Here is a 26,872-nt window from a genome sequence, read left to right on the forward strand (position 1 = left end):
AGGCAAGTAATAATAAATACAGAATTCAGGATGATGCTTACCCTGAGTCCGTAGAGGCAGGATAATATAGTGAGAGGTAAGGGCAGGTTATTTTCTTAGTTTTTGTTGAGATCACATGTACTTACAATACTGTTAAAAATAGCTCAAGAAATGTGCTATGCACTAAGGATTATAATTACTCCAATTCTGTGTTCATGTTGTCCAAATCATTCAAATCAATAATAATTCCCAGTCCCCAGCTTAGACACTTTTAGAAGGCACTGTTTTTTAGAACAAATAATAGCCTTATTTGTTTTTCTGTTCTTTTGTCAAAAATTTTTTACATCTAATATTTTCTATTAGTTAAGAATACTTCCAAATATCAAAATAAAAACCTAGCACTAAGTTCAATGGATTTAATCCTTCCCAAACAACTCTAACTTTGCTATAAGAGTAATTACCCTTTCTTTCTCTCTTTCTCCTGCTAATATTCTAAAAAACACTTTTCTAACTGAAGGAGATCAACCCTGGGATTTCTTTGGAAGGAATGATGCTAAAGCTGAAACTCCAGTACTTTGGCCACCTCATGCAAAGAGTTGACTCATTGGAAAAGACTGCTGGGAGGGATTGGGGGCAGGAGGAAAAGGGGACGACCAAGGATGAGATGGCTGGATGGCATCACTGACTCGATGGACGTGAGTCTGAGTGAGCTCCGGGAGTTGGTGATGGACAGGGAGGCCTGGCGTGCTGCGATTCATGGGGTCGCAAAGAGTCGGACACGACTGAGCAACTGAACTGAACTGAACTGAACTGAAACCTCTTTTCTCTCAAATAGATGCCATCTTCACTCTTTCTGTTTTCTCACCCAGATCCTCTTATGTGTCAATGTATGGTCTTATCATCCTTTTCCTTAAACCCTGAAATATTTGTCACTGATAAGCAATTCCTTAAAATATTCTCCTTTCTTAACATACCAGAAATGCTTATGCTCTTTCTGTCTCTCTTGTGACCTCTTTTAACTTCTTTTTCTCTGTCCAAACTTTGTATAGTGATCTTCTCCAAGATTCTGTCCTGTATCCTCTTTGCTTCTTGCTTCATGTGTTTCAGCCATTTCCCCAGATAATCTCTAGTACTGGTAACTTTCCTGAGCCCGGACTCTTAACTCTTCATTACACAGCAACTTCTGGATGTCCAAATTCAGTTTATTTAGAATGAAATTTATTTTCTTTTCTCCATAATTGCTTCTTTCAATAAATGCTACATCCATCCCTTTGCCTTCCAAGATAAAACCTCCAACTACAGTCCACTCTTCCCCTATTCTTGCCATCCACAGCTATATATTTCTAGTTTATCTGTGTTTCTCCTTTTTCAGCCCCAGCGGCCTCAGCCTAATCTAGAGTCTCATTATTTATTTGTCATTGGTGGGGGTGGTTTAGTTACTAAATCTGTCCGACTCTTGTGACCCCATGGACTGTAGCCCGCCACACTCCTCTGTCCATGGGATTTCCTTGGCAAGAACACTGGGATGGGTTACCATTTCCTTCTCCAGGGATCTTCCCAAACCAGGGATCAAACCTAGGTCTCCTGCATTGCACACGGATTCTTCGCTGACTAAGCCACTGGACTATTCTAACCACCTCCTTCCTATTATTCTCCATCCTCCAAGCTCCACCTTTCAACCTATCTCCACATTACTGTCAGTCACCTTTCTAAGCATGCCAGTCCCCTGTTTAAAAATCTTTAATGAGAATTTTAAAGAAAGAGTTTATAACAAACAAGATGATGCATTTGAAAGGAAGAAGACAGTGACTTTTAATCCCTGGTTCTTCTCAGTTCCTCAGTTAATAAACTGAAGAGAGTCTAAAATTTGGTATCTTTTCACTCTTTCCATGATGGTGAGATGTCAAGACTTTCATTATAGCCGTTCTTACAAAGACTTGAGTCTGATACAGATGCTTCATGCAAACCACAGAAAATGAACGTAAAATTTCAAATGTTATTATAGTGACCAGTGAACTTTTATGTGTACATAAAGGAAAGAACAATAAAAGAAAGAAGGCCAAAATATCAGACTGGTAGTATCTGATTGAATTCTATCTAACACATACTTCATTGAGATTTATCCAGTGCTCATGAAAGAGATCATTTTAGCACTGAAACAGGACAGTTTCTCAGAAGATACTAGCCTCTGCAGCTGCTTGCTGTTCATTCACCACGCCACGCTCTCGCATGCTTTAGCGTGCGTGTGGAAGCTGTTCCCTAGGCCTGGAACGACTTTACCCACTTCGGGGTCCAGTTTGAATAGTGACTCCTCTGTATGGTTCCTTGAAGCTACTATGCAGAATTAATTTATTCATGGTTTCTATTTTATAATACATTATATATTCTTCTCCTTAAAACCTTGTCACCTTCTTAATAGTTATAAATCTGCCTCTTCCATGGAGGTTTGCCTTTCTTAAGAGCAAAGATAATATCTCATTTATCCCAGAATTTAGCATATTTGTGGTATAACAAGACATATATTTTGTCTTTGTCACTAATACCTGGCACAAAACTCCTTAAACCCCTGGAATTTCCTGAGTGAGGAGTGTCTTTCATTATTCATAAGGAATCTGTTTGAGCACACCTGAGTTTATATAATGAGGTGACTGAGATCAGGACTCCTGGATACCCTCAGGATGAGGCTGGTCACTAGAAAGACCAAGTGATTAGGAAATTTCAGCCCCACCCATTGACCTCTGGAGGGAATGAGGTAGGAGGTGTTGCATATTAAGCCCTATAAACTCTTGAATAACAAGATTTGAACTTCTGGGTTGATGAACAGGACACTTGATGAGAAGGTGCTGAGCCCTATATCCACAAGGAAGAGATGCTGCTACACTCAGGACTCTTCCTGACTTTCTCCTACATACCTCTGCATCTGGCTGTTCATCTGTATCCTTTATAATATCTTTTATAATAAACTGGTTCAGTTCAGTCACTCAGTTGTGTCCGACTCTTTGTGACCCCATGGACTGCAGCACGCCAGGCTTCTCTGTCCATCACCAACTTCCACAGCTTACTCAAACTCATATCCATCAAGTTGGTGATGTCATCAAACCATCTCATCATCCATCGTCTCCTTCTCCTCCCTCCTTCAATCTTTTTCAGCATCATGGTCTTTTCAAATGAGTCAGTTCTTCGCATCAGGTGGCCAAAGTATTGGAGCTTCAGCTTCAGCATCAGTTCCTCCAATAAATATTCAGGACTAATCTCCTTTAAGATAGACTGGTTGGATCTCCTTGCAGTCCAAGGGACTCTCAAGAGTCTTCTCCAACACCACAGTTCAAAAGCATCAATTCTTTGGCACTCAGCTTTCTTTATAGTCCAACTCTTATATCCATACATGACTAGTGGAAAAACCATAGCTTTGACTAGATGAATCTTTGTCAGCAAAGTAATGTCTCTGCTTTTTAATATGCAGTCTAGGTTGGTTGGTCATAGCTTTTCTTCCAAGGAGCAAGCGTCTTTTAATTTCATGGCTGCAGTCACCATCTGCAGTGATTTTGGAGCACAAAAAATTAAAGTCCCCCACTGTTTCCATTGTTTCCCCATCTATTTGCCATGAAGTGATGGGACCAGATGCCATGATCTTAGTTTTCTGAATGTTGAGTTTTAAGCCTCGTCTTTTACTTTCATCAAGAGGCTCTTTAGTTCTTCTTCACCTTCTGCCATAAGGGTGGTGTCATCTGCATATCTGACGTTACTGATATTTCTCCCAGCAATCTTGATTCAAGCTTGTGCTTCATCCAATCCAGTATTTCTCATGAGGTACTCTGCATATAAGTTAAATAAACAGGGTGACAATATACAGCCTTGACGTACTCCTTTCCCGATTTGGAAACAGTCTGTTGTTCTATGTCCAATTCTAACTGTTGCTTCTTGACCTGCATACAGATTTCTCAGGAGGCAGGTCGGGTGGTCTGGTATTCCCATCTCTTTAAGAATTTTCCAGTTTGCTGTGATCCACACAGTCAAAGGCTTTGGCATAGTCAATAAAGCAGAAATAGATGTTTTTCTGGAAATCTCTTGCTTTTTCCATGATCCAGCATATGTTGGAAATTTGATCTCTGGTTCCTCTGCCTTTTCTAAATCCAGCTTGAACATCTGGAAGTTCACGGTTCATGTATTGTTGAAGCCTGGTTTGGAAAATTTTGAGCATTACTTTACTAGCATGTGAGATGAGTGCAATTGTGTGGTAGTTTGAACATTCTTTGGCATTGCCTTTCTTTGGGATTGACTTCCCTGGTGGCTCAGACAGTAAAGCGTCTGTCTACAATGTGAGAGACCTGGGTTCGATCCCTGGGTCGGGAAGATCCCCTGGAGAAGGAAATGGCAATCCACTCCAGTACTATTGCCTGGAAAATCCCATGGACAGAGGAGCCTGGCAGGCTGTAGTCCATGGGGTTGCAAAGAGTTGGAGACGACTGAGCGACTTCACTCCCTGTTCTTTGGACTGTTATGAAAACTGACCTCTTCCAGTCCTATGGCCACTGTGGAGTCTTCCAAGTTTGCTGGCATACTGAGTGCAGCACTTTCACAGCATCATCTTTTAGGATTTGAAATAGCTCAGCTTGAATTCCACCACCTCCACTAGCTTTGTTCATAATGTTGCTATCTAAGGTCCACTTGACTTCACATTACAGGATGTCTGGCTCTAGGTGAGTGTGAATGATCACACCATTGTGGTTATCTGGGTCATGAAGATCTTTTCTATATAGTTCTTCTGCGTATTCTTGCCACCTCTTCTTAATATCTTTTGCTTCCGTTAGATCTATATCATTTCTGTCCTTTATTGTGCCCATCTTTGCATGAAGTGTTCCCTTGGTATCTCTAATTTTCTTGAAGAGATCTCTAGTCTTTCCCTTTCTATTCAGTTCAGTTGCTCAGTTGTGTCTGACTCTTTGCATCCCTATTGACTGCAGCACGCCAGGCCTCCCTGTCCATCACGAATTCCTGGAGTTTACCCAAACTCATGCGCATCGAGTCAGTGATGCCATCCAACCATCTCATCCTCTGTTGTCCCCTTCTCCTCCTGCCTGCAATCCCTCCCAGCATCAGGGTCTTTTCAAATGAGTCAGGTGGCCTCATTTTCTTTGCATCAGGTGGCCAAAATACTGGAGTTTCAGCTTCAACATCAGTCCTTCCAATGAATATCTAGACTGATTTCCTTTAGGATGGACTGGTTGGATCTCCTTGCAGTACAAGCGACTCTCAAGAGTCTTCTCCAACACCCAGTTCAAAAGCATAATTATTTGGCACTCAGCCTCTTTATAATCCAACTTTCACATCCATACATGGCTACTGGAAAAACCATAGCCTTGACTAGATGGACCTTTGTTGGCAAAATAATGTCTCTGCTTTTTAATATGCTGTCTAGGTTGGTCAACTATTTTAGTTTACAGACAGTGTTTTGCTGGCAAAGGTCCATATAGTCAAAGCTATGGTTTTTCCAGTAGTCATCTACAGATGTGAGAGTTGGACCATAACGAAAGCTGAGTGCCAAAGAATTGATGTTTTCTAACTGCGGTGCTAGAGAAGACTCTTGAGAGTCCCTTGGACTACAGGAGATCAAACCAGTCAATCTGAAAGAAAATCAACCATGATTATTCATTGGAAGGACTGATCCTGAAGCTGAAGCTCCAATACTTCAGCCACATAATGCAAAGCACCAACTCACTGGGTAAGACTCTGATGCTGGGAAAGATTGAGGGCAGGAGGAAAAAAGGGTAACAGAGGATGAGATGGTTAGACGGCATCCTCAACTCAATGGACATGAGTTTGGGCAAAGTCAGAGAGATAGTGAAGGACAGGGAAGCCTGGCGTGCTGCATTCCATGGGGCTGCAAAGGGTCAGACACGACTGAGCAGCTGAAGAACAACAACAGATACTTTTTGGTTACAGATAACAACTTCTGGAAGGAGTCAGAGATAAGGACCCAGGCTGTGCTCTCTGTAAATCACAGATATGAGTGTGATCTCAATGCCCCCAGGGACACTAATAATTGGAAGTTTGCTAGCTGCTCTGCCACGCTCAGGGACAAGTTCACTCACATTCTTCAGCAGCAGCCTTCCGGAGGATGGATGTGGCCCATAATCCACCCACGCCCACCCCTTCAACCACTTTCCAGAAGAACTCAGGACAAAGTTGCCTTTCTCCTAGGAGTGCAGGGGTTCCTGTGTACGAAGCTGGAGAGCTGTAAAAACTTTAGGGGGTTAAACTGCCACTGTCTCCAGGCCTTGCCATCCCCGACTATGTATGAGAAGGGAGGGCTAGAGCACACCTCTCCACAGCACTTGTCACACGTTGACCCGATCATCTCATCCTCTGTCGTTCCCTTCTCCTCTTGCCCTCAATCCTTCCCAGCATTAGGGTCTTTTCGAATGACTCAGCTCTTCCCATCAGGAGACCAAAAGTATTGGAGCTTCAGCTTCAGGACCAGTCCTTCATAAAAACTAAATACAGGTTTGGCAATACAGTTTATAAATTAAACATCCCTCCAACAAAATAAATTCTAAAACCTAAATTTCAATGAGGTGTTTCTGAAAAGAAAGGCTTCTCTTAACCTACCCTATCACTTTAAGAAAACAATACTAAAATGATATTTGTAACAATACTTTTATAATATGGCTTTATCATGTATAAAACCTACTTTCACATATCTTTCAAAGATATATTATTTATTTGAAGTTAGTTTTTAAACATCTGATTTATCTGACAATGACATCTTGATCATTACATGCTGCTAAGTCGCTTCAGTCGTGTCCAACTCTGTGCGACCCCATAGACGGCAGCCCACCAGGCTCCCCCATCCCTGGGATTCTCCGGGCAAGAACACTGGAGTAGGTTGCCATTTCCTTCTCCAATGCATGAAAGTAAAAAGTGAAAGTGAAGTCGCTCAGTCGTGTCCGACTCTTCGCGACCTCATGAACTGCAGCCTTCCAGGCTCCTCCGTCCATGGGATTTTCCAGGCAAGAGTACTGGAGTGGGGTGCCATTGCCTTCATGGAAAGCTGCAAACCCTCATTCCCTAGGCACTAATACTCTCTTGTCCTTTACTTTTAAATACTGATCATCTTTATGCAAAATTTTGTCCTGAAACAATCTAGAAATTTAATAAAACTGGAATGTGGGAATTTTTTTTCCTCTCAATTTTCTTTTAAGACATTTTAGAAATTACCAATCCTATCAATACTTTTAAGTGTTTTGAAGTGAAAGTATGCTACCTAGATGGTATGACCTTGACGTTTACATATTTATCTGCCAAAAGGAATTGTACTGACTAGCATACTAATGAGTGACATGTACATGATAAGAAATCTTCTCCTTATATATAATAGTTGACACCAAATTAATTCAGATAGTCTTCATTTTCACCAAAAAAATATATAGCATATTCTCAGAGTAGTAATCTTACTTCTAAGGATTAATTCTATAGAAATGATCAGATAAGTACACAAACATATTTTATATATGCAAAGTATTCATTTGAGTGCTATTTATAATAGTGGAAAATTATAAATAACTTATATGTTCAGTAGGGGATGGGTTACAGAAATTATGGTCAACATGTAACACTATGCAGTTACTAAAAAGATGATGTAAATCGGGACTCACTGACACAGAAAGATGTTCATGTTGTGCGTTTAATAAGAGAATACATTTAGTACCATTTCATTTACATGGAATTGAACATAGGTGTGATTGTAAGTTGGCATGTGTGAAGAGAGAGAGGGAACCAAGAAGAATATCACCAAAATGTTAATAATGTGCTATTTCTGGATGGTATAATTTTTACTTTATTTTTATCCTTTTCTGTAATATTTGAATATTTTAACAATGACAATGTGTCATTTTTATAACCTAAAAATAAAAGCCATTTTCAGTTCTAGCTATTTTAATTTTTTTTAATATAGAGTTTAATCCATTTGTGGGGTGAAACTATGATTGGATTCAAAATACTGCACTTTGAGATGTGGAAGTAAACTAATCAAGGCCAGGTTTACCACGGACTGTCTCTTGTTTTTCTTTGACACAGTTTACCCAGATGAGAGGGGTTTAAAGAATAGATGAAGAGTATCAAACACATTCCCTCTTCTCCATCAAATCAGAATTTGTCATAGAAGTCCAGCAACGTCAGAATGAGTGGTTTTACTCTGTGAGATAATCTATACCCACTCTCCACCTGGAGTTTCTAGTAGGGTAAGAAAATCAAACTTAAAGGCTCTTAATTATGTCAGATCCAGAGTTTGAAAAAAGAAATTAGATTTAGAAAAACACCAGTTCTATTTAAATCCATGAATTCTTAGTGATACTTTTTAAATAGTTGATTACATTCATGTATGATAGTGAACTGCCTTTTTATTTAGAAAAGTAATAAAGAAAGGGAAAGAATAAAGCACTTATTTAAAAAATCATTAGAAAATGCTGAATTCAGTAGTAACTCACTGCAATACAATTTTCATTATTAAAAAAGTAAAATATAGCAAAAAAAGCACATTAAATCGATGTCATTTGAGATTTTTGCTTATTTATTTATAACACATATATGCTACAAATTATGATTTGGTGAAATGAGACTAAAAGTCCCATAGAAATGCCATATAACAAATTGCCTTTTTGCAGAAAACACTGCTTTATTTTTTCATGTTAACAGAGAAAATATGACCATTCATGGGTGTTTTCATTCATCTATTATCTTCTTGATTTAAAATAGAATCTAGCTATAAGGCACTTTATGTGTTCTATCAATAAATCTTTCCCTTTATAAGTAGAGAAATGGGGAGTCAGAGAGTTTTAGTTGAGGTAGCAGACTAAACTCAAGTTAGTACCTAAAATTCAGGTCTCCTGATTTCCATTCAGTCAATGATCTTTGCACTGAACCTCTTAAATTGGCATCTGGTTACTAGATAATATCAAATCAATAGGAACACACACACTTACAAAGTATATATATCACTCTTATAATCACTCTTTAAACAAACTGCTCATTTAAAAAAACACCAGATAAAGCTTCAGCAAAATCAGGCTTTCCAGTAGTTGCTACCTCACACTACAGAATAGAAAATACACATCTACTCATTCATCCATTTATTCAACAATGTTTCAGTAAGTACATGGCTGATTTAAGTCCCTTGTTACACATGTATGTACATTATCTACATTAAAGAGCCCTGTTTTAGGAGATACACGATCTAGGCTCCTGCCTTCAAAGAGCAAAAGTGACAATATAAGCATGGAAAATGCAAATTTTTAAACCAGAGATACCAATGAGCAAAAGGCCTCTTTATCACAGCCATTAGCTCTATCAGAATAGTAATATTTGCTTGTCAAGTACAAAATAAGAAGGCATACTGTGATCTGAAGCCACCCTTTGCTACCTTGGCTCTGTGTAAGAGCTGCGGTTTGATGGTAACGTGAGTATTTCTAAAGGAAGAGTGCCCTTGTTTCATGCTGTGCTAACCTGCCACCACAGACCCCTTCCGGCTGCCCTTTACCCTCTTCAATCCTGCAGCAGAATCATCTCCTGGCTCCCACTTGCCTTTGATACAGATTCTGAACTTCAATTCATTTACCTTTATCGTTCAAAACATTTATCCTTAAAGCCTCTGACAAAACTCATGAACTTCCTCAAACAATATGTCCTTGTTTTCGACTGAAAGTGATTTTATCCCTTACTAAATGAAAAAGAATCATTATTAACCAGGTAAAAAATAATAGTCCTTATTGCATACCTTTTATGGACTGGGAGAATTAAATACAGAGAAACATTCCATTGCAGAAAAGATCAAGGTCAAAGTCACAGAGACCTGGGAGAAGAATAAACATGTCATGTTCAGGAGAAAACGAGAACCGCCTCCCAGGAAGAAGCAAGCTGCTCCGACCAGAGACAATGATAGGAGGCAAAGGGCCTAAAGCCTGGAAAAGGAGTTTCTCGGAGTGAAGGACTGGACCATGGAGACACACTCCTGGAAAGTAATTCTCCACCCTAGTTCATACTAGTTCAGCTCTGAATTGAAAAATCCAGCATATTGTTACCTTTCCATGAAAATCAATTAAGGAAGAGAGACTTATATACAGCTTTCTCTTTTGTGCTCTCTCTCTGTCTCTTCTCTCTCTTTCACACACACACACAATATTATTCCTTTTTCTTGTGCAGATAGGCAATATCAGATTTGGTGTCTTAATTTGCTTAGGAAGCTACAGGGGGAAAGAGAGGCATAAAAAGAACTGGATAAACAATGAGAAGAGAATGGGGGCTGTGAAGACAGAGAAGGAGGAATTTTCCTTCTCAGAGAAGGAAAAGAAGCTGAGGGTGAGAGTAGCTGACGGTAATGAAGAACAGAATGGAATAACTATCATAATGGGTCCTTAATTGAATTCATGTCTACCCTCAGCCCAGCGCCTGCAGCTGAAGGAAGCCCTTGGTAACTCACTCAACATGAAGCCGCGTGGCCATTTTGGCTCAGAGGAAGCACACAACGACGGGCTTCCTCTCTCAGACTGCAGCTCTGCCTCAGGATGAAACTGTTATGATCAACATTTCCCCATCTGGCAGGCAGGCGGCCAAAAGATTGGAGCCCTGAAAATGGATCACTGCGTTTTGACTCTCTGCAGCAGCCAATACATGTAATATAATATTTACACAATTCAACCTAATATCAGTCATGCTGAGCACCATCCAGTGGAAAATGTTATGCTTTTCATGAAAGAAACAAAAATAAAGGTGACTGTTACGGTAGTATCTGACTCCCAAAGCCTAAGCTTTTCACAAACTATTTTTCATTTTAGCTTCATCTTGACTGATGAAAATAACTCTCCACTGTTGGAAAAGCTAAAAACACCAAGAGTTTAACTATTATCACTTACTCAGAAAAAGCAGCCTTATATAGTAATAACGTCTTCTAATTTAGCAGACAAGGGTTGTGGAGGTGGAGGCTGGGGAGGGATTGAAAGGCTCATTAGCTTTCCCCTAAAGGCCCTGGCACAGAGTTTTCCTGACTATTCAGAGATCAACGTCCTATATTTACTTACCAGGGAACAATTTATTTTTCTTTTATATTTTCAAAGCACTTGAAATGATTCCTTCTCCTCGTGATGGTTTCCATATGCTGCTTCCAGTGAAAGGGCAGTGGCTTACTCAGTGAGCATAAGGCCACATTCTGAAACCATTACAAGCCATCTCACAGGGAGAGATCCCGAGGACCGCAGAAGCCCCTTCTTAGGACACTGGGATCTGGATCTCAAAAAGCTTTGCATGGAAGACAGCAGATAACCCTTCAATTTTATAAAGGTTGGTTAAATAAAACTGGGATAACCACAGATGTGGTAGTAGTAATTTTTTTTTCCTCTTGCTTTATTTTTTATTTTTTAAATTTTAAAATCTTTAATTCTTACATGCGTTCCCAAACATGAACCCCCCTCCCACCTCCCTACCCATAACATCTCTCTGGGTCATCCCCATGCACCAGCCCCAAGCATGCTGTATCCTGCGTCAGACATAGACTGGCGATTCAATTCTTACATGATAGTATACATGTTAGAATGCCATTAAAACACTTGAATGTTTCCTGTGTGTTAAGTAATTTGCATATGCGATTTCTAACCCTAAAAACACTCCTCAGAGCTAACACTATCTCCATTTGATAAATGAGAAAACCGAGGTGCAGAGACTCAAATGATTGAAAGAGTCAGAGTTGACTTACTCTAAATGGAGCTAAACAGCACTATAAGTGACAATTCTTCATGGCTTGAGGTATTTTCCTTTTAAAAATCTGTACTCAGGAGAAATTAACACAACATTGTAAATCAACTATAGTCCAATAAAAAAAAAAGTGTACTATTTTTAAGTGGGATAATCATTTTATTTGACCTTGTAAAACATATAACTTAAGGATTTACTGCCTCAAGCTGAGTAAACTACATAAGAAAGAAATCTTGATTCATAATTGATAGCTGCATACATTCTGTGAAATGTTGCATTTTATTAAAACTGAAAATTTTCCCTGGGTAAAATAATCATCAAAAATAGTTTATTTAACTTTTGTGCTCTTGACTTGCATTAGGTATCTGGAGAAAAGGGACGGGACTGCTTTTCTTAATTTCTGAAAAAAAATAAATTTGTGTAGAAGACAGTTTGTTGTTGTTGTTTAGTCGCTAAGTCGCAGACTCTTTGTGACCCCACAGACTACAGCCTGCCAGGCTCCTCTGTCCAAGAGATTTCCTAGGCAAGAATACTGAAATGGGTTTCCATTTCCTTCTCCAGGGATGGAATCCAGGTCTCCTGCATCGCAGGTGGATTCTTTACCACAGAGGCACTAGGGAAGCCCAGAAGACAGCTACTTCCTCCTCTAATTAGAAACTGGAGCCGATTATACAGAGTGAAGTAGGCCAGAAAGAAAAACACCAATACAGTATACTAACACATATATATGGAATTTAGGAAGATGGCAATGACGACCCTGTATGCAAGACAGGGAAAGAGACACAGATGTGTATAATGGACTTTTGGACTCAGAGGGAGAGGGAGAGGGTGGGATGATTTGGGAGAATGACATTCTAACATGTATACTATCATGTAAGAATTGAATTGCCAGTCTATGTCTGATGCAGGATACAGCATGCTTGGAGCTGGTGCATGGGGATGACCCAGAGAGATGTTATGGGTAGGGAGGTGGGAGGGGGGTTCATGTTTGGGAACGCATGTAAGAATTAAAGATTTTAAAATTTAAAAAAAAAATAAAAAATAAAATAAAACATTTTAAATCTTAAAAAAAAAAAAGAATTGTAATAACAATGATAGACTCCTTTACTGCATGATTACTATGTATCAAATATGGTCTTAACATAGAATGTTTCAAAATTATCACAAGACACATTGTTAACTGATTGCTTGGCTCTCCAGATGCCTCACCTGTAAAACTGGTGACTTTTTTTTTTTTCTGTAAAAACAGAAACCATTACATAGTAGGACATTTTACAGATGAGGAAACCAGCTCAGAAAAATCTGTTTAAAGCTATACAGTAAGTGGTAGCCAACATTAAAATGCTTTCATCTTTTCAGTGGGTCAGTTTCCAAATAACATCTAAATAAAATCATCTCTTTTTGAGGAAGAAATGAAATTAAGATAAATTTGAAAATATAGTAAAACTATCTGCTCTAGGTCTGACATTGATGTCAAAATAAATAGGATCTGTACATCAAATGCTCTTTCAAATCAGTTCAGTCGCTCAGTCGTGTCCGACTCTTTGTGACCCCATGAATCGCAGCATGCCAGGCCTCCCTGTCCATCACCATCTCCCAGAGTTCACTCAGACTCACGTCCATCAAGTCCGTGATGCCATCCAGCCATCTCATCCTCTGTCGTCCCCTTCTCCTCCTGCCCCCAATCCCTCCCAGCATCACAGTCTTTTCCAATGAGTCAACTCTTCGTACGAGGTGGCCAAAGTACTGGAGCTTCAGCTTTAGCATCATTCCTTCCAAAGAAATCCCAGGGCTGATCTCCTTCAGAATGGACTGGTTGGATCTCCTTGCAGTCCAAGGGACTCTCAAGAGTCTTCTCCAACACCACAGTTCAAAAGCATCAATTCTTTGGCGCTCAGCCATCTTCACAGTCCAGCTCTCACATTCATACATGACCACTGGGAAAACCATAGCCTTGACTAGACGGACCTTAGTCAGCAAAGTAATGTCTCTGCTTTTGAATATGCTATCTAGGTTGGTCATAACTTTTCTTCCAAGGAGTAAGCGTCTTTTAATTTCATGGCTGCACTCACCATCTGCAGTGATTTTGGAGCCCAAAAATAAAGTCTGACACTTTTTCCGTTGTTTCCCCATCTATTTCCCATGAAGTGATGGGACCGGATGCCATGATCTTCGTTTTCTGAATGCTCTTTAACACTTCTTAAATTCTTCTTATCTCACTGGGAGAATTAATTTCAGAGGAAGGAAAAGATTAACAAAATGTTTAACCAGAAATATACGATGTTCATGGATTGGAAGAATCAATATAGTGAAAATGAGTATACTACCCAAAGCAATCTATAGATTCAATGCAAACCTTATCAAGCTACCAGCGGTGTTTTTCACAGAGCTAGAAGAAGTAATTTCACAATTTGTATGGAAATACAAAAAACCTCGAATAGCCAAAGCAATCTTGAGAAAGAAGAATGGAACTGGAGGAATCAACCTGCCTGACTTCAGGCTCTACTACAAAGCCACAGTCATCAAGAGAGTATGGTACTGGCACAAAGACAGAAATATAGATCAATGGAACAAAATAGAAAGCCCAGAGATAAATCCACGCACCTATGGACACCTTATCTTTGACAAAGGAGGCAAGAATATTCAATGGATTAAAGACAATCTCTTTAACAAGTGGTGCTGGGAAACTGGTCAACCACTTGTAAAAGAATGAAACTAGAACACTTTCTAACACCATACACAAAAATAAACTCAAAATGGATTAAAGATCTAAATGGAAGACCAGAAATTATAAAACTCCTAGAGGAGAACATAGGTAAAACACTCTCTGACGTACATCACAGCAGGATCCTCTATGACCCATCTTCCAGAACACTGGAAATAAAAGCAAAAATAAACAAATGGGACCTAATTAAACCTAAAAGCTTCTGCACAACAAAGGAAACTATAAGCAAGGTGAAAAGACAGCCTTCAGAATGGGAGAAAATAATAGCAAATGAAGCAACTGACAAACAACTAATCTCAAAAATATACAAGCAACTCCTGAAGCTCAATTCCAGGAAAATAAAAGACCCAATCAAAAAATGGGCCAAAGAACTAAATAGACATTTCTCCAAAGAAGACATACAGATGGCTAACAAACACATGAAAAGATGCTCAACATCACTCATTATCAGAGAAATGCAAATCAAAATCACGATGAGGTACCATTTCACACCAGTCAGAATGGCTGCGATCCAAAAGTCTACAAGCAATAAATGCTGGAAAGGGTGTGGAGAAAAGGGAACCCTCTTACATTGCTGGTGGGAATGCAAACTAGTACAGCCACAATGGAGAACAGCGTGGAGATTCCTTAAAAAACTGGAAATAGAACTGCTTTATGACCCAGCAATCCCACTGCTGGGCATACACACCGAGGAAATCAGAATTGAAACAGATGCGTGTTAACCCCAATGTTCATCACAGCACTGTTTATAATAGCCAGGACATGGAAGCAACCTAGATGTTCATCAGCAGACAAATGGATAAGAAAGCTGTGGTACATATACACAATGGAGTATTACTCAGCCATTAAAAAGAATACATTTGAATCAGTTCTAATGAGGTGGATGAAACTGGAGCCGATTATACAGAGTGAAGTAAGCCAGAAAGAAAAACACCAGTACAGTATACTAACACATATACATGGAATTTAGAAAGATGATAATGATAACCCTGTATGCAAGACAGCAAAAGAGACACAGATGTATCAAATAGTCTTTTGGACTCTGTGGGAGAGGGTGGGATGATTTGGGAGAATGGCATTGAAACATGCATAATATCATATAAGAAATGAATCGCCAGTCTAGGTTCGATGCAGGATACAGGATGCTTGGGGCTGGTGCACTGGGATGACCCAGAGTGATGATATGGGGAGGGAGTTGGGGGGGGGGCTCAGGAACGTGTACACCAGTGGCGGATTCATGTTGATGTATGGCAAAACCAATACAATATTGTAAAGTGAAGAAAAAATAAATAATAAAATAAAATAAAAAATAAATAAAATAAAATGTTTAACCAAACATCTACATAAGACGTGGTAGCAATTATCCATTTAAATAAAGTTTTCTAAAGAATGGCCAGTAGGCTTCTACATTATAAAAAGCTGAAACGGATGAAAAGGAAATAGGAAGATGATAGCTTAGAGTTGTTCTCTGGGACCAGTGTGTTAATCATTTAAAGATGGGAAAATAGCCACATGGTCGGCATTACCAGGAGAGAGAGTTTTTTGCTTTTATCACTGTGGAAGACTGGACTTCTAACAGCCATTTCTCATGGAAATGGTGTCAGCTGCAACTGGCATCTTCACAGTTCCTTGAGTATGCCAAGCGTGCTTCAGTCCTAGAGCCTTGCCCTCGCAGTGCCCTGTGCCTGGAAGGCTACCCCCATTTATCTGCCAAGCCAACTAGAACTCCCATGTACATTTATTTTCAACTACAAAATGAAAAGGAGCTCTAATGTTTGGAAAGTGAAAATGTTACTCGCTCAGTAGTGTCCAACTCTGCAACGCCATGAACTACCACGGGCCAGGCTCCTCTGTCCATGGAATTCTCCAGGCAAGAATACTTGAGTGGGTTGCCATTCCCTTCTCCAGGGGATCTTCCCGATCCAGGATTTGAACCTGAGCCTCCAGCACTGTAGGCAGATTCTTTACCATCATGGATTGACATCAGTACCCTGTGTCCAGTCTGGTCCAGACAGTCAGGAATTTCATACAGTACTTGAGGTGACCCCACTGAATAGGTTCATCTCCTAGCATGGCAGAGGGGAAAGAGGCTTCCTCATATGTTCCTTCTTTTGCAGTATATTATGTATTATGGTGCTCGATTAAATGAATTTCCATGTTTTTATCTATCAATAGTTTTTTTTTTTTGCATGTATTTTTTTTTTTAGTTCTGCAGACTTTTATTTATTTATTTATTTTTTTAGATACAATTAATGTTCATTTGCTGTTGTATCTTTTTTTTTTTTAACTCTCAAAAAATGACACAAGTTTTAAAATATTCCTGACAGGCAACTATTGATTAAAAATAACATTACATTTCAGGCTCAAGAGAAAAGGAGTTGACCCTCCTCTATATTCCTTCAGAAACACTTCATCAGCCATGGAGTGAGATTAAACACAATTACTATTTAATCATATGTGACAGGTAGGTAAAATATTCAGAATTACTAAGAACACTATTTAGAATATGGATTTATATCCACTGTGGTTAGAGAGGAACTTCGTCTTATTGCATTCTATGATATTAGTGTGAAGTAGTCAAGACTAAGAAGATATATAATAACTAAGCATCAAAAACTTCCAAATTTGTTTTTTCAACAATGGCTGAAGTCAGGCAGTACTCAGTTTAAACCATGACAGAATTAAACCAAACCATAATGTTTAGAAAGCTCCTCATGGATGCATTTTAAAATTGTTAAAAATAATACAATATGGGCAACAAACCAAGATATATTTTTTATCAGCAAATATTGTTGAAGATGTAAAGAAAAAAGAACTAGGAAATTGGTAGAAATAATATTAGAACAAACTATATGGTGGAGGAGTTTTGCTGTAAAGTTAGATAAAAGAACATGTTTCTGGCATGTCCTGGACTATTTTCTTGATTCTGTTTCAATACTGAAATAGATGAACTACTTCTTTGGAAAGCCAATAAAGAAGAGTACTGGAGATAGATAAGTTCTCAAAATAAATGAATTCTTTAATTAAAAAAAAATCAGTGTTTTATGGGAAAAAATGTAAATAAGGCCACTGATGAAGTACCAGCTTTAACATGGATTAACAAAGACAAAATTCTTGGAGAGGTTCATGAAATGCCTCATATAAAACTCATTCAGTGCATTATTTTTAGGCAAGTTAAATTGAAGAGAAAAGCAAAATGAAAACAAGGGCAAAAGAGGTTCAGGATGTCATCAATATGGCTGATTTTATAAGAACTCACACTTAATACATACTGGTGTCTATAAAACACGTTGCAGTGATATAGAGAGTCCCGGTGGCCATTCAGAGCCTGTGCTTTGGTGTCTCACTGGCCTCCATCCTGGATGCCTGAACCTGCTCTACCACCTTACGTTACTCACCTAACTTCTCTAAGGTTCAGTTTTCTCATCTGTTTTTTTTTTTCTTTAAAAAAAAAAGGATAGTTAAGGCTATTGTGAATGATATAATATATAAAGCACTTAAATCTACAGAAGATTTTTTTTAATGTTATGGTTATTTTGATGACTATGATGGGAAGACTTTGAAGTATTTTAAGCAGTGGTATAGCAGGTGATTTAGAAAAGTAAAAAAAAAGGATAGTTAAGGCTATTGTGAATGATATATAAAGCACTTAAATCTACAGAAGATTTTTTTTAATGTTATGGTTATTTTGATGACTATGATGGGAAGACTTTTAAGCAGTGGTATAGCAGGTGATTTAGAAAAGTCTCTCCAGCAGCTCACTATAGCATGCACCTGAGGAATGTGAAACCCTAAGCAGAGAGACAGTTAAAATGCCCAGCTAGTCATCTAAGAAACAGCTGGAGAGGGCCTGAGCTGAAGGAGCAGGAGTAATCACATATGGAGCAGGAAGTGAGTGAGCCGTGGAGGAGGTGAAGTCAGAACTCAGTTCCCACCGCAATGTGTCCTAGACTATATGGTAAAATTCTCAAGCATGGTCTTACTGCTAGAAATTTTTTGCTTCAAAATAAAGTAGCATGGGAATTCCCTGATGGTCCAGTGGTTAGGACTTGGTGCTTTCACTGCCATGGTCCCAGGTTCAATCCCTGGTCGGGGAACTAAGATTCTACAAGCTGCTTGGTGCAGCCAAAAACAAAAATAAAGGAGCAAGTCATATTTGTTTAGAAGACATGGGAAATCTGATCAGAAAAAATAATTTAATCTGTTCTTCAGAAGACAGAATTATGAAAGTTTCTAGTCTATTTCTATTTCATTTCCTAAAATTATTTGTTCCAGAAAGAAAAGCTACAAATAAAATGATCTGACACTAATTTAAATTATAATATACTTAATGTCAGAACAGAAGAAGTAAGTTTGGTTTATGGGACCACAACAATCTTTCTACCGAGGTCTGTTTAGGTCCTTCGTTTTGTCTTAACCAGCTGTTCAAGCTACACTTAACCCAAAAGTATCATTAGAAGACTGGGTGAACCCAGGTCTGGCTCTACTACTTATAAGACCTGAGGATGTCACTTAACCACTTTCTGCCTCTGAAAGGGGATCTTAAATGGGGTAACCTCATTGAGTTCTCTCATTATATTTAAAAGGTGATTAAAGAAGTGCCCAGCAACCCATAAGTATCAATATGAGTTTCTTGAAATTATCTCCAAGAAGGTACTGTTAAAGGCAATAAGATGTTTGGAGGAAAATGACACTCTGACCATTATTATAGATTTCTTCTGGAAAAAATAATGCATCCTAAAAAGATGAAATTCAAGCCATGTAAGTTTTGATAAAGGAAGCATGGGGCTTCCCTGGTAGCTCTGCTGGTAAAGAATCCACCTGCAATGTAGGAGACCCCGGTTTGATTACTGGGTCAGGAAGATCCCCTGGAGAAGGGATAGGCTACCCACTCCAGTATTCTTGGGCTTCCCTGGTGACTCAGACAGTAAGGAACCTGCCTGCAATGTGGGAGACCCGAGTTCAATCCCTGGGTCAGGAAGATCCCCTGGAGAAGGCAATGGCAACCCACTCCAGTATTCTTGCCTAGAAAATTCCAGGGATAGAGGAGGCTGGCAGGCTGCAGTCCATGGGGTCAAAAAGAGTCAGACACAACTGAGCGACTCACACTTTAGACTGAGCAACTCACACTTTATAGACTAAGTGGGATCAGATAGAAGATAAGTGCATAGTTCAGTTCAGGAAAATCCATCCACAACATTGTTTTATCTTTGTAGCACCTACACTACTTTCAAAGTGGAAAAGTTAGTCTTGGGTGAGTAAGATGATGAAAACCAAAACCCAGTGGATAGGAAAACTATTTGTGACATAATCAAATAACACATCTTGCATTTATAATGTTTTGAAGAGTAAACCCACCACATTTTTTAGTACTTTATCTGAAACACACCATATTTATATACCAGTTAAGGATAACTACAGCCAGACCATCATAACACCAAATTGCATCTACTATGGCTGACCTGCCGCATGCCAATGGCATTCACAAAGACTTTGAAGACACAGTTTGTTGACAATGTGGCCATCTCTGCTTTTTAATAATAAGAAAAGAATGGTAAATAATTCAGAAAAATAAAGTGCCTAAGGTAATTCAATACTATAAATATGTTCTCATTGAGATGGTCAAACAATGAAATATCCCCCAAAGATCTAACGTTATTTCTGTTTCTCAGATAAGCTTTTAACTTCATGAAGTTGTTTATTCTTTCAGATTGTTTAATGATGATGACACACGCATTCTCCGTTTCCTTTTACGAAAACCTCATGGCATTTGGTTTCTTCATGAATCTGTTAGAACAGACACAATAAACATTGGAGGCCATGTATTTTTCAGGTTTATTTACAAGTAAGCCAGTTCCCTTTCCAGTCTTGTCTCTCATTGCACGTTAGCTCAGAAATGCATTGCCTGTAATCCTTGTCCTCAGGCCCAATAAAGGAAGAAATCATTTTGAATGGTTTTAAAGATCAAATCTTAGATAGGTGACATTCTATTTGATACAATTCTGTATTGAAGTCACTGCAATTTTCAGCATTACTAAATGATAGACTGTTCTTTAACAACTGGACTGCCAGGGAAGTCCCAATTGGTGAGAAGTTTCCAAGCTAACATACATCAAGTACGTGTGATTGATAAGATGAACCTGAGTTACGGAATCAAAGTTTTTGAGGAGTGTCTTTCATTTGGTTATAAACATGAAACTACTTTATTTCTTCCAGTAACTGTTTTCAACTACCATAAAGCCAAATCCCTCCCTTAATAATTCTTTGGTCAGATCCCATGCCTTTTTGGTGGCTTTTGGTTATTAAAACAGTCTAGTCCAAATACAGCTTTGATCTAACATCTATCTCTAAGCTCTCTCCCAAAGTACAGTAGCTGGCTCCTGGCTCCAGGGCTTGGCAAGAGGCAGAGAGTATTGTCTGCTCTCTACCAACTTCCCTCCTACTCCTCCCAGGTTGAAGGCAGGAAGGAAGACTGAAGCAGGAGGGGGAAGGTAGATCCATTTATTCACAAGTGAATGTTGTAGCATTTCTCTTTGCGGGTTTTTGTACTTCTTTGGTTAATGTCGAGTGGCCATCACTGTCCTTTCTGCAGCTGGTGTCCAAACGCTGGGACACTTGTGTGCTTTCTTCTAGGAGCCGGGAGGCTTTCACCCTGCAAGGTTCCCTAACAGAAGAAACAGGGCTCCCGCCCAACACGTCTCTGTCCCTTCCAAGGCCCAAGTAGTTCCTCAAGATGCCAGCCTGCTCCTGCAGGCCCTGGCTAAGAGTTTGACCTTTCTAGGTAGGCCAAGCAAGATGGCTCAAGTCCCACCAACGCCTTTCTATGACAGTCATTCATCCAGAGGAAATGGAAGAATTCATCCAGAGGAATGAAAGTTCCTACTTGCCCATTCATTCTCGCTCTGTCTCTCTCTTCTTCTCTCTCCTTTTCCCTCTCCCGCCCCCCGCTCCATCTTTCTCCAGTTTTACTTCCCTACCTGCCTCTCCCTACCTCCATCCCACTGTTCATACAGGCACTAGGCAGGCCACCAACTGCAATGACAAAGAAGACAGCCTATCAAGGATGCACCTGGAATGGTTCCTGGCACAGGACAAATGTGAGCTCCATATGGACTCTGTCTAGATAATGGCAAAGTTCATGCACAGTCACGGTCATTATTTTATCTCATTGTCTTTCAACAGTGATGTCTTAAAACATGCAAGTCCAAAATAAAAATTTTATGTAACATCTGCTTAATAGATCTAGCTAGAGTGCATGGATTTCTATAAGTATAGATGTTTTTAAAATTTCTTGAAAGTGCTCTAAACATCAATAAAAATTCAGTGATCAGTCATATTTACTAATAAAGATATCCCTAGCTTTCCATATGTAGTAAGGAGGATTTATCCCAAAAGTACATATTCAAACATCAAATATTTCCTATTTTTCCCTTTCAAAATCACTGTGTTTCTTGAATTTATTCTATTTGAAGCATTTTGATATCTCACTGATGGCACTAAGGGATATGAATTATGTATTTGAATGTGCTTTGCCTAAACACTTTATATTCAGACATTTAGTCATTGGCAACCCACTCCAGTGTTCTTGCCTGGAGAATCCCAGGGATGGGGGAGCCTGGTGGGCTGCCATCTCTGGGGTCGCACAGAGTCGGACACGACTGAAGTGACCTAGCAGCAGCAGCAGCTAGAAGGCTCTCTAGTCACTTTTTACATGTGGAAAAAAGTTATAGATTATCTCTCTCTTTTACACACACACACAACAGTTAAGGCAAACATCCAGGTGCTTTCATAATATTTTAAATCAGTAACTTTATAGTAACACAAACTAAAAAAATTAAAGCAAACATCCTGATGCTTTCTTATAATGATCTTTTTAAAACTAAAAATATATTTCCTAGATATTTGAGGAAAGATTATTTTGGGGAGAGCAAGAATGAATTTTTTGACCCTTATTCAAACTAACAGCCTCTCTGAATCCTGATAATAGAGATCTTTCAGCAGAGAAACACCTCCAAAGCACCCTTCATGAGCAATTTGCTTCAGTTCTTCAAAAAAAATCACCACTCAGTGGTGCCACTTTGAAATAAGCACATCAAGAACTGAGGAAAACCCATTCTATTTTGTAGGTGTGGCTATGAAACAGCAACCAAAAATCAGAGCTTCTAGCCACTTCTGTCCCTGCACTTTAACTGGTTGGCAAGTGATTCTAAAATTATATACTAATAGGGCTGTAGAAAATTCGAGCAAATAGAACCTCACTAATGGTAGCGTCCAGTTTCCAACGTACTTCTCCTCTTTCCCACCCCACTCAAAATCTTTGTCTCTTTCTTCTTCTACACACACACACACCCCCTAAATGAGTCAGGAAGAGTGATCTGTCTCAGGACCGGCTGCGTGTTAGATCAGAGCTGGAATTAGAACCCAAATCTCAGTGAAAGGAGCCGGCCAACTGCTATCCTAGACTCGGGACAGATCCACTTCGGGCTCATGAACTCTACATACACTGAATTAGGCATTAATATTTTGTCTGATGTTGCCTACCATTGACTCCTAAAGAAAAACAATGAAACCGACAACCTTTGTACCTTTTAATCACTCTGCCAGTTCCAAACGTTAAGATCAAAGGCCTGAGGCAGGTTACTTAGCCTTTGAAGGTTCTTTCCTTATCTAAAATTAGCAGGTTGAACTGGGGATCTCTGAGAAACTTTTCAGTTCTAAAAATGTCTGCTTTTCATCTGCCCTTTTATGCTTCATCCTTGATGGTTGAAATTTTCACTAGGTGGCAGGATTCCACCATCACATTTTGAAAGGATTTTCTGAGGAAGCCTGGGTGCAGAAAATTTCAAAGAAACTCTTTTCTTCACAGTGAACATAAATTAAAAAAAAAAAAAGCCAAAGGAAAAGAAGAATAACTACAAAGGCCTATGGTCCATATATTTCATGAGGATCTAGATCCATTTTTAATGTAAGTATAAAATAGAAAATTAATCAAAATGTTCTTTCCTAGGTACTTCAATTTAGTATTAAAATTGGGTAAAATCTGCTTTTTCTCATGTATTTTAAAATTGGTTTTAGCTGAAAAACAATTAGACAATACCGGATCGCCTCAGACAAACTGGTAAGCATACTGAACCAAGAAAGAAAGCAATCTAACAGAAATAAAAAACACCGAAAATATTTTAAACCATTATTAGATGCATTTCAAAGTTCACCTCTAAGTTATTTACAATATATTTCCAGTGTCTCTGAATTTTATTTTGAGCACTTAACAAGATGAATGTACATGATGGACCGGGGTACTTAGAATTTTGCATTTATTAGCCAAATCCTTAAAAGAATATTCTTTCAAATAAATTTATGAGATCTTCATATTTTAAAAAATTATTGCCCCAAGCTGGCCTTTTCATGGATGCTGTATGATAAATGTCATTAACAATACTTCATAAGAGCCCCCCAAATGGCCAAGCCAATTGGTTACACTGAGCTGAGCGTTTCTCCTCAGCCAGAGCCAAGTAAAGGGACACGAAACAGTAACAACTGTGGCTTCTAAGACTGCCGAGAAGAAACGTTCCCAAGTGTCTTGCTGGTTGCCAGAGAAGCAGCTGATAAACCAGGCTTTTCTTCAGCTGATAAAATATAGCACTCTTTCCCCACCCCATTAATGACTGATTAATTACATATGTGCTATATGTTACTCTCCAAAGTTTTTCTGAAGGAAAAAAAAACCCACATCCAAGAAGAATTCAGAGTCAGCATCAAAATCAAACGAATATAGCGACCTCCGAATTAGAGCTTGAATAAACCATCAACAAGTTGCTTTTATCCCTTCTCTCCCAGCCCAGAACAAGATGTGAGAGCCCATCTTTGGTGGTCCTACCTTAGCGACTTGTAAGGGCTGCTGCTGCTCCTTGCCACCTTGCAGTCGGAACCCCCAGGGCGCCCCTCCGGTCATGGAAATGCAGATAAAATCCCCCGTGCCCATGTTCTTCTTTCAGTCGGGTAGCATGAAGAGCTTGAAAAGACAGACGGAGTCTGGGTGCGGTTGAGTCTCTGTGCTCAGCTTCGGGCTCGCGCCGAGGAGGCAGCACTGGGGCGCACGGAGCCTCCGCTGCAGCCGCCGCCGCTGCCCGGGCTGCCGCTTCGAATTTGCGCCGCTAATGGGATCATTCACCGGGCGGCAGAGGCGCTAGAGGCATCAAGGACAAGCCCACTCCTGCGTCACGCTCCTTTGCTCAGCCCACCTTCAGGGAATGGGAAGAGCCTCACACACAAGATAACGTCCCCATTTTGCGGCGAGATGGAGGGGGGTGGGGATGGGGACGGGAGCAAAAGTTCTCCAGGTCTAACGGATTAAATCCCAGCCCTCAAATGAAAGGAGAGAAACACTTACATTGAATAATTCTATAAATAATAGAGGACACATGAAGGTTTTGCTCTCCAGGCCACAAGTGACATCCTAAAATATGAGCTCTAAGGGTTGAACTACTAGATGATTAGATTCTCTCAAACAAATGTTTTGAAAATTATCACAGTAATGATGGAAACAGACAAAAGGGAGTTTAAAAAAATTATTTTTCTTAGCTTTGCTGTTTGCAGCCTGCAGAACTAATCTGCAGGAAATAAAAGAAAGCAAAATATTTATTTTTAAAAAACGAAAACAAAACCCTTGTACTCCGAAAAGCACTTTTCTGAACTGGTACTTAACATAGTCCAGAAGATGAAGAAGAGAGGCAGAGAGAGGGAGAGAGGAACCCCCGGAAGCTACATTCTTATAACTACGTCTATTGCATGATTTGCTTTAAATTTAAATAGTGTTTCATTTTCTTCCTTCCTCAACAGGAAGGAAACTTCTTAAACCTGATTAGTCAGCTAACTGCATACAGTGTCACTGCATACAAGTTTCTTATTTTTATATAGTCTTTCATCAAGTGTTCTGAGTCTGGGTGGCCCAGTATAAATTTGATTTTATATGTGGCCCAAAATAGTTTAATGTTTTGAATCTGATATGACCTACCGAAAACTGTCCAAATGAAATGGTTTTATTTTCCCATAATACTTTTATTTTCCATGACATTTCATATAAAAACACTAAATAAAGGAGAGCCTGGGAAAGTTAGCATTACATGTGCCACCAGACCCCTGACTTCCAGTCTCTGCCTTTTTCATTACTCGGAAGCATCATACAATGAGCATTTACACAGCTCTGTTCCTAGAACCTAAACATGCCAAATGATTTTGTGTCTGATCACCATGTAATCAGAAACCGTTGGCGCCGGAAGAGACCCTCCGAAGGTCATGAGGACCAGACTCTCATTCCAAGTTTGCTTCTCTTTGGAAAGGTAAATTGACTTTACCAACATCTTTCTTTTAAAAAGAAAAAGAAGTTTGCAAGTACTGACATCCTAAGATAGGAACTCTGAGAACAAAAGAGAAAGAAAAGAACTTTTTTTACGCTTGTTCTTTCTGTTTCCTCCTCTCTTCCACTCCTCACCCACCCTAGTCTAGCTTCTGTCCCCACAACAGGAAAAACTCTCAGCAAGGTTACTTATTACCTTCTTGCTTTTCTGTAGCCCTTGCTCTTACTGACCATGTCCTAAACTGTTTTTTCTTTCGGGCTTCCAGGACACAGCATGCTCTTGGCTCTGCTCTTGCCTCCCTAAACGCTCCTGTCTCACTTTGGGCACTTCTTGGCTTCTACTCAGCCATTAAATGTTGGTGTTCTGTGCCAGGACCGTGTCCTGGCCCTTGTGTTTTCTCACTGTACACCATTCCTATGGGTTCTCTCATTCACCCCACAGAACTTAACCTTCCCCCTCAATCTCAGATATCTTTCCTTAACTCCAGGCCTGTGTATCCAACTGCCTAATAAACCTCTTTCTATGTGAATATATCACAGAAACCTAAAACTCAATATATTCAAAATCAAGTTTGTTATTTATTCTCAAACTTCTGTCTTCTCCTCCTATGCCCCCCATCTCAGGATAATTAACTAACCCATAACCTTTCTCTTATGCATGGCCCTTCAACCCTGACTTAAAAGTAAATATGATGCTGGAGGCTGGAACTGGGACAGCCCTGTTGTGACTATGAGGTAAAGCCAAGGGTAACAGCAAAGATTCCAGTGCTGACCAAGTTAATGCCAGTAACTATCCATCTCCAGTTCTCTTTATTGCACAGGAAAAATAACCCATACTTTTAAAAACTGCTGTGGGTCCAGTTTATTGTTACTTGCAGCCAGCAACTCCTGACTGCATTGAATGAAGTGTTTCCATCCAACCAGTTCTTTCAGACAGAGAAATAGGAACTGACATGTTGCTATAATTTATTAAAGATTTATTCTATGTCAGAAACTTGACATATAGTATTTTATTTCTTTGCATGTTTATCCTCAAAGCAGCTTTTCTAGGTAGTTATCAATGTCTTCTT

At 39.4% G+C, this 26,872-nt stretch overlaps 1 protein-coding gene and 1 non-coding gene across 4 annotated transcripts in view; one reads left to right on the forward strand and one right to left on the reverse strand.

Moving 5' to 3' along the window:
* SYNPO2 (synaptopodin 2) overlaps positions 1-24,749 on the reverse strand; it is a 202,097-nt gene extending 177,348 nt beyond the window's left edge. For 2 of the 3 annotated variants that reach the window (XM_005681273.3, XM_005681272.3), the window contains exon 1: positions 24,324-24,749. In XM_005681273.3, the coding sequence (XP_005681330.2) occupies positions 24,324-24,428 (105 nt within the window). In that variant the 5' untranslated portion in view covers positions 24,429-24,749. The remainder of the gene's footprint in view (positions 1-24,323) is intronic. The other variant, XM_013964455.2, reaches the window with a different exon arrangement.
* Positions 18,471-18,543, forward strand: TRNAE-UUC. The gene has a single exon. It is a non-coding gene; the product is annotated as a tRNA-Glu (tRNA).

Source organism: Capra hircus, chromosome 6, assembly GCF_001704415.2.
Source record: "Capra hircus breed San Clemente chromosome 6, ASM170441v1, whole genome shotgun sequence".
In the NCBI taxonomy this organism is placed as follows: Eukaryota; Metazoa; Chordata; class Mammalia; order Artiodactyla; family Bovidae; genus Capra; species Capra hircus.